Below are 8,333 nucleotides of genomic sequence, written 5' to 3'. Positions count from 1 at the left end.
TGGGATCAATAAGTTCACTAGCCAGGTGGTCCTCACTTACTGTTATGATTTAGGGCTGCAGATAAGCAAACCTGCTCTGTAGCCCAGCTGCCTGCACTGGGGATGCAGCAGCACAGACACAGCGGGAAGCACCTCCAGCCCCCAGAAGACAGGCACAGCACAAGCAGCTTCTGGTGGCTCCAGGTGATGAATCCAAACTCCTTTTCTCCAACTCCCACCCCCTTACAGCAGCAATGAATTCTTGCCACTTAAAACGAGATGCGGCAAGGAGGAACAGACTGTGAATTTTATTCAGGAGTCTTCAGACACAGCAGTGAAGCAAACACCCTGCTCCCCAAAACTGGGATCTGCTTGGTGCTGGCTGACACAACATGAGGTACCAGCATGTTCATGGTACCCAGGCAGCACCATTCTCCTTCTCACACTGCTGGCACAGAGCTGCTTTGGGGGGACGGGGGGGAGGCACCAAGGAATGTGATACCCAGCACAGGGACACCTCCGAGCCATACAGGTGGCCCAGAAAAGGACGGTGGCTCTGCATTTGTCCCCAGGCCACAAGCCCACACCAGTTGCCTGCAACAGTGAAAGGGCAAGGGCTGGTCCTTCCACAGCTGCCACCACCTCGGTCCGCATTTGCATCCAGGGTGCTCAGGAAGGGACCGCAGGCTGCAGTGGCTGATCGCTGATGTCCCCACCAGGGGCCACTGTGACATTAAGGAAAGCCAGACTGCCAGGCATAGGAGGGGGCTGTGGGCTCCCGCTCCTACAGCAGCTCAGGGGCTCCATGCAGCATCTGCCCTCCTCCAGGGCTGGAAGCTCAGGCCTCCGAGGTGAATTTGTAAAAAAAAATGGCTGTATGTGAAGAGTGAAGGGGGCTGGGGGCGTCACTGTGAGAGAAAGGGCTGCCATACACTGCAGTACAAAAATAAAGATATAAACAAGAAATGAAAAGGCTGGAGTGGAGTGTTCAGATCACATCCTCAGATCTCTGGCTTGTAACAGCTAGAGAAGGAGAGAGAAAGAGAAACACAATCAATGGTAGGAAAAAAAAGCAACTGAGCATGGAGGGGAGAGTGAGAAACAGAAAAGGGGAAATGACAGAGGAAACACAAACAGAAGAAAAAGAAAATAAATGAGGGTGGGAAAATAGAACAGAAGGAAGAAAAAGTCCATGTGATTAACATACACTGAGTCTTAAGATAATAACACTCAGGTCCCACAGCCACAGAGGGAGAGAGAAATGTCAGCCAGCTAACAAGTGTCCTCCATCAGTACCGGTGGAAATTGACACTGAGCATCTCCAGTTTAACAGGAGCCTCACAGTTCTGCAGTATGGAGAGGAATCCTCTTTCTAACACTCTCCCTACCCAGCCCCACACTTGTCGGCCAGCCAGCCTTCCTAAGCAGGAGGCAGAGCAGAGAGGTTCATTTTCCACACAGCTGTGAGAGCATCTGCAGTGGGGACCAGCTGCTTCTGCTCTGCCTTTGCCACCTTTCCCACTGCATTCTCACCCTGGCAGAGCCTGTGGGGGAAAAGCTCAGGGAAGGAAAAATAACAGGCTGCCTTCTGCAAACTGCCCGGGCTGGCAGGCAAAGGAGCTGCGGACGCAGTCTGGAGGAGCGATCTGGCATGCATGTCACGCAGACACGTGGCAAAATTCCACCCCTTCCCCAAACCACCCCGGCCTGCTTTGCATTCATTTCCACCCCTCTCCCAGCTGCACTCTCCTTTCTGCTGCCAGAGCCTCTGGTCCACAGCCATAGGATCTGCTTGGCAGGTAAAGGCACGCATAGGATCAGAATATGTAAAGCCACCTTAGGGATGAGTCAACCTCACACCTCCCTCCTTCCCCTCCCCAAGCTCTACAAACCAGGGCCATACCCACAAGAGGGAAGTGAGTCACTCATGCAGAGCTCAGGCTGGCAGGAGCTGGGAGTGCAGACAGGTAACATACCTGCAGAGGAGGAAAAGTGAGGAGCAGAGAGAGACAGGGCCCTGGGCAGAGACCACTCTGAGCCCTGAGGGACAAGGAGAGCAGAGGGAAGGATGCTGGAGGCTGGCGAGTGGGGCAATGTGGGAGGTAGATGGCAGTGCTGGGATGGACACGGAAGGGAGCAGGAGGGAGGGTCCGCAGGAAGAGAGTTTAGCACAATCCTGAATAGATGGACGGTCTGCAAATAAAAATAAAACCGTAGATAAACCAAACAGTTTAAAATACAAAGCAGCAGCCATGGTAACAGCTCTCCCCTGACAGCTTTATCTCCAGAGAGACTCCAACTCCTGGAGAGGACAGCCCCCACACCCCACACCTGTTCTAATCCTTCCCTGCTGCTAGCTGTGAGCTCTCACCAGAAAGGTGGACGAGTCTATGCCTGGGGGGTTATTTTTATCATTTTCCTCAGGGATTTGCTGCACCTTTCTCCTCTGCTTCTGCTTCTGCCTCTGCCTCCTCCTCCACCTCCTGCTCTTCCTCCTCCAGGTCCTCCTCTGTGTTCTGTGGCCCAGCATGTGGGACAAAAGGAAGAAAGAGTGGAAATGCTTGCAAGATGAGCCATGGCAGTTCTTTCTGACACACAACGGAACAAAGCAATTGTCATAACACTGGAATAAAAAGGGACTTTTCCCCATGGCCAAGACAATTCTAGGTCAGGGAACAGAGAGGGTTGTTTTCCTCTGGAGTATCACATCAGGGTATCTAACCCACTTACAAGTGCTGTGACCCCACCGTCCAACAACTGCCATCAGTTGCTAGTGTTCCTTCCTGCATCCTGGGTGCCTACAGAATGTCATGCACTGCACATGTTTCTGTCCTTCCCTCAAATGGGGAGCAGGAGATATCTGCCCCTCAGGCTGAGACTCAAAAAGGAAAGAGAATGCTGCAAAACCTTCAGGGAAATAATGCCCTATAGGCAGTGATACACACAGAATGGGCATGAGGAGGCATGAGGGGGATGTTAGAGTAGCATGAGAGGCGCCAGGATGACTTGCTAAAGCCATTTGCCGCACACAACCACACACCACCCCTCCAACACACATACTCCTCCTTTTGGGCAACGGGTGTAATGCCACAGTGCTGAACACCAGGGCAGGCCCCTGTATTTCACCACTGAGGTGCCCCACTGTTGCAAGGGAGAGAGAAAAGAGAGAAGGAGCAAAGAGCAAAGGATCTCATAGGCAATGGGAGCAGGGCCATAGCAAAGTTAATCTCACCTTGGCTTTGTGGCTGGGCTCAGAGCTCAGGCCATTGGGGGAGTTGTACAACTCCTTGGAGACCACGCACAGGAATTCTGTCTGATCCTCATTCCCATAATTATAGGATGAGCCAATGTTCACAAGCTAGAAAAGATGAGAGCAAGAATCACAAGCACATATTCCTGGAAACACCCACTCCACCTGGGGAGCAAGGCAGAAAGCCCATCATGCAGCACTGAGTCCAACGCATAATCCTGTTGGAAAGGCCTCATAACTAAGCCGAGGAGACAACACAGGGAAGCAGGAGAGAAGTCAGCCAGGATGCAAAACAGGCTGGCTTCACACAGTATCCTCTAAACCTCTAGAAAGGGGCAAGAAAGAGTCATTGATTGAGCATGATGAGTCAATCAATGACTTACCCAGTATTCTCAGAGAGGGAAGGAGCCTTGCCTGGCAACTGTATGGTATCCATGATCTTTTCCCCAGAAGACAACTCCTTCTCCCCCTGCTCTGCCTTACCCATACCTGCTCAAAGCGCCATCCATCTGACATAGTGGAAACCATCTGAGTGAGCTCCTCTTCCTGGCACTGCAGCACACGGTAGACATGCTTAGGAGGCACCTGAGAGCAAAATTGCAGAGCACAACTGACAACTGTCACATGCTAAAAGCTGCTCCCCTCCTGCAGAATGAAGTGGTAATACCCCTCCTTAACAGACCTGTCCTCTTCCCCATGTCCCAGGTGAAAGGGCAGTGGGAACCACAATCCAGCTTTCTCCTGTGCTGTCACTGGAGGCAAGAACAGTATCTCTTCTGAAGAGTAGGGACGGAGCTGAGTGCTCCCTGCATTGTCCCCAGAAGATACTGCCCTCTTTTGATGGGGAGCATGCACTTGTAAGTACAAAATAATTTTTGCAAATGCAACAAATGCTGAGGGGGCTTTGCAGCACAAAGTGGCTGTGCTGCTGGAGGCTTACAATCTGAGGAAGACAAGATGAAAAGTAAGATAGCAGACAATCCTCCCTCTAAGAAAGATTTTCAAAGGTTGCTGGCCAAGACAGGGTGTGATTGTGCCACAGGATTGATTATTTGTCTGCATTTAACTCTTTCACAGCCATCTCTTCACCTGTTTCCTCAAGGTTTCTCTACAGGTATTTCCATGCTCTTCATTGTGATTACACTCCCAGGACTCCCCACACCAGTCCTCCTCCCCATGACACCTTTGCTCTCCTCACAAACATTCCTCTATATCACACAGTAACCAGCTGCCTTCTTCCAAAAGCTAGAGGAGCTTAGTTTCAGGGGCTACATTCAGCATTACTTCTGGGATGAAAAGCAAGACTGCAACTTGTTTATTGTAACTAAATTGGTGGTAGCTTGTCCCCTGCAAGATTTTGCTGCATTGGGATTAGCACATAATCTCTAATTAGTTGTTTCCTTCCATTCCTTGCTGCTTCTCTCAGGTCTTCTCTCACTCTGGACTCACCTCTCTCCTTTTTTACACGCCCTGCTTTCCCCATCCCACTCCATCTTGCCATACCTGTGTTACTGTGTAGTCCTTCTCCTCCATTCGATCCTTGATTATTCGGATCAAAGGACCAATGTTATAGAACTCAGCTTCTTCAAGGATCCCTGAGAAAGACAGACAGAAGGACCACAAAGACAGAAAGTTAGCAGCCCGTCTTTATTTTTTGACTTGCAAAAGATCAATTCTGAGCCTCACAAGGTCCATAGGGAGAAATTATATTACTGCTTTTCTTTTTAACAGGCTTGAAACCCTTACTGCAGAAAATTGAAACTTGGCTCTCTGCATCTTGTTTCTAATGCTCACCCCAACTTCCTTATGCTGCCTGCTACTACAGAAACAGGCACTGCCAGTGAAGGCTTGTGCTGAGGACTGCCAATACCTTTCCCAGATACCTGGCCAAGGAGAACAAGTGTAGGCTTCAGTCTCTCTCAATGACCATTTGTCTGACCTTGCTCAGACTTTCTTAATAAGGCAGAAAACAAAAACATGCAGTTCTGACAAGTCACCAAAAGACCCTAGAAAAGCCTAGCTTACCTCCTAGGCCACTTGGAGTTGCAGCCCCATATGACTTTATATGATCTTTGGCTCTATTCCCCATGCTTCAACTTAAAAGAGGTAAATGGAAATGTTTTTGTTTTTTTCTCTATGGTGTTTGCATCCATCGCCTCTCCTGAGACTCACCTGTTCGCTAACAGGTCTTCAGGAAAAGGGAGGTGGTTCCCAGAGAATCAGTGAGGGAAAGTTGGCTGGAAGCCAACACTCACATGTTCCCAGGGCAGTACAAAGAAAATATAGATGGGGAGGTCCCTCACTACCTGACACACTCAGACCTCTTCTGTGTCTCTCATTCAGCAGTGAATTGTCTACTAGGTTAGTCTTATGCCAGCCTAAATGTTTGCAGCAGGATAAAAAAAGGCAATGCAAATGAACTGGGCTCCTGTTTATGTTTCAGATTTGATATTAAAACCTGCAGAGGAACTCTCTCCGACCCGAGGCTTACAAGAAATGTAAAGTAGGAAACACCTCAAAATTGTGCTTAGTACAATCTTGTACCATTAGTTGGGTATATTTTTGGAATTATAACTGGTAAGACTATTCGGAAGAAAAGTTTCCTTGCTTTAGGTAAAAATGTCTAAGAAAGGCAAGAAGACAAATGACCATGCAGAAACCATGCTTGGCAAGGGCTGGACAGCACAACCTGTATTTGGAATTGGCTCCTTATTACACCCTAGCATCCAAAAAATAACAAGGCACTGTGGACTGCTGACTGGTAACACTGTGATGTCCCTAAGTCATTCTATTAGACCCACTGTCAACCTCAGATGAAGGATTAGTTTGTCTGACTTGTTCCACTGGAATTTCTGCAGTCCACAACCATGAGAGCACAAGCAGCATAACAGTGCATATCACTGATTAATGATGGTCTTTATTGCAGTCAGTAGAAGGGATGAACTTGGTTTTGTTTGGTCTATTGGGCTTTCATTCCTAATTAGAAACAGACATTAATAGAAAACTCAGTCATAGAGCCTGGTTAAAAGTAGATCAGGAACCAGTAAAAAATGGCTTATTGAGGCTCTGAGATCCTGCCTACTTCTGTCTTGGTGACATCTCTGCAGGACAGTTGTGATGCCACAACACCTGCAAGGATGCCTTCCTCACCCACTGCAAACCCCTTTAGTAAAGGAGACATTGTCATACTTCACAGGGATAGCTCTCTGAAATCCCCCCACATCAACATCCAAAACAAGAACAAGAGACAACAAGATTGACCACAAGTCCTATTTTTCCTAAATATGGGAAGTGGGATTTTTCTGAGCTCCACAACTCACCCTCTTCAGCCATATCTTTATCCAGGACCAGTTTCCCATGACGGAGGAAATTCAGAATCGGTCCAAAGTAAGTGGGGTCCCGATCTATTAGGTATGCACCAGTTTCATCCTAGCAACAGATATAGATCACAAGGAGAAAAAACCCAAGGAAAACTGTAACCAACTGTAAATACCCTAGAATACAAGAAAATACAAGCCTAAGCAAATATGTCCACTATTTCTAAGATTCTTTGGAAACCATCAGTCCCTGAGAGTCCCTAGCCAAGTCAGTCCAGCTTGGATTTTAACTCCTGTATTGATCTGCTCAGCATGCCCACCTCAGCATGAATCAATCCAGCTGAAAAAGTCCAAAAAATAGGCCTCAGCCTCTTTGTGTAACTGTGAATCTCGGCCTGGTGCAAGAGAGCAGAGACCGCCTTACAGGAACAAGGCTGAGTCAGGCAGACACAGCTGGGAAGTAAACCCAGGACGTGGGGTAACAAAGAGGAAGGAGAGCAGGAGCAGAGGGGAGATGGCCTCTCTTTTCCCCAGCTCAGGAAGGCAGGTGCCAGGCTACAACAAGGTGGAATCTGGCATGGGGAAATCCTTCCCGGGAGAGTGGGGGCAAAGAGCAGGCATTTCTCACTCAGTTGCTCCTGCAGCTGCCGGGGTCTGGCGCCATCCCTGCATCCCTCCAGCCCTCCCCATGCTCGGTGGGGCACGGTGCGGGAGGCAACCCAGCTGCCTTACCCGGTCCGACTGCAGCTCCTCGCCCTGGCACAAGCGACACAGGAAAGATTTCTGCTCCCGACACAGGGTCTGCCTGGTGGTGAGGAACACGGTGCCCCCCACATTGAGCCTCACCCACTTGGCCTGGGTGCCAGCGGGTGGCGGAATGTCCCAGGTGCAGCGTAGCCCCACGGCGCCCTGCATCTCCTCCCTGCCCTCCATCCTCATCCTCACCCCCACCTCCCCCACGGCGTGCAGGGACTGCCGCAGGTGCTGCCTGTCGGAGAATGCCGGGATCTGTAGTTTATCTGCCTCTCCCTCCGCAGCAGCCGTGTTTCCCGGGGACCAGGATCTTCCCTGTGACTACCAAGGGAGTCCTGAGAGGAGGAAGGTAGCTCGACGCTGGAGGATATCACTGTAGCTATTGGGGTGGGCAAAGCCACAGCTCCACAGCGCTGACAGTCCCTTGGCTTTTCCCCTGTTCCCGTTTTCACAGACCATGGGCCGGTCAGCACTCCGGAGGTGCAGGGTGTTATGCAAAAATCGTCGGCATTTATTTCCACAGACATCCTCTCTTTAAAAGGTTCTGGGAACTGTAGTTTCGCCGGGACATGCACAAAAGGGTGATGGGAACTGTAGTTTTCCCAGCTCGCAGTTCCTGCAATGAGGATGCTGTAACGAAGGGCACTGCACACATGACGCCAGCCCTGCGGCCGGTACTCTGCCTGCTTCCAGTCCTGGGTCTTGTCTGCAAGCTTCCTCGGAGACAGGAAGCACAAGCTGCTTCCTGGCAGTCGGCAGATTAAGCCCCTCAGGGCTGTACTTCACAGCATTCCCTTCAGGACATCCATTACCCCAGGCTCAGTGCTCAGTGCCACATCAGTTGCCATACTTTCTTGCAGCAAAATATGCAGACAGTTGCCTTCTTGCTAACGTACGTAGGGACAGTTCTGGGAACTGTATTTTGGATCTGTATGAAGTGCTGGCAGGGGGCAGGAATCATTTTTCTTCCAGCTCAGAGGAGTTGCTGACTCAGCAAACTCCCCCCCTGTGCTGCTCTACCAGCGCAAACCCCC

At 50.1% G+C, this 8,333-nt stretch overlaps 1 protein-coding gene across 5 annotated transcripts; it reads right to left on the bottom strand.

The window, feature by feature from the left end:
- Positions 1-268: 268 nt before the first annotated feature.
- Positions 269-7,491, bottom strand: KCTD17 (potassium channel tetramerization domain containing 17). Of its 5 annotated transcripts, none has more exons than XM_054631183.2 (8): positions 7,279-7,491; positions 6,550-6,658; positions 4,733-4,824; positions 3,719-3,814; positions 3,212-3,337; positions 2,417-2,495; positions 1,883-2,172; positions 269-1,002 (listed from the first exon to the last, which is right to left on the bottom strand). In XM_054631183.2, exons 1-7 carry the CDS (start codon positions 7,483-7,485, stop codon positions 1,916-1,918), a joined length of 966 nt encoding a protein of 321 aa, XP_054487158.1. In that variant the 5' UTR covers positions 7,486-7,491; the 3' UTR covers positions 269-1,002; positions 1,883-1,915. The 5 variants fall into 5 exon arrangements, with proteins under 5 accessions (XP_054487158.1, XP_077034659.1, XP_077034660.1 ...); XM_077178544.1 differs by having other exon boundaries at positions 1,956-2,172; XM_077178545.1 differs by lacking the exon at positions 2,417-2,495.
- Positions 7,492-8,333: the final 842 nt, after the last annotated feature.

This window comes from Agelaius phoeniceus, chromosome 5, assembly GCF_051311805.1.
Source record: "Agelaius phoeniceus isolate bAgePho1 chromosome 5, bAgePho1.hap1, whole genome shotgun sequence".
NCBI lineage: Eukaryota > Metazoa > Chordata > Aves > Passeriformes > Icteridae > Agelaius > Agelaius phoeniceus.
Note: the sequence above shows the minus strand (reverse complement) of the source record. Positions and strands in the feature narration are given on the sequence as shown.

What these genes read in the sequence shown, in the direction of transcription:
- KCTD17 (XM_054631183.2), bottom strand. Translation starts at nt 7,485, where the DNA reads ATGAGGATGGAGGGCAGGGAGGAGATGCAGGGCGCCGTGGGGCTACGC. An exon ending in AGGACTACACAGTAACACAG is followed by an intron (nt 3,815 to 4,732) that starts GTATGGCAAGAT and finishes TTTTGCTCTCAG; the next exon opens with GTGCCTCCTAAGCATGTCTA. An exon ending in AGCAGAAGCAGAGGAGAAAG is followed by an intron (nt 2,173 to 2,416) that starts GTGCAGCAAATC and finishes TTTTATTTGCAG; the next exon opens with ACCGTCCATCTATTCAGGAT.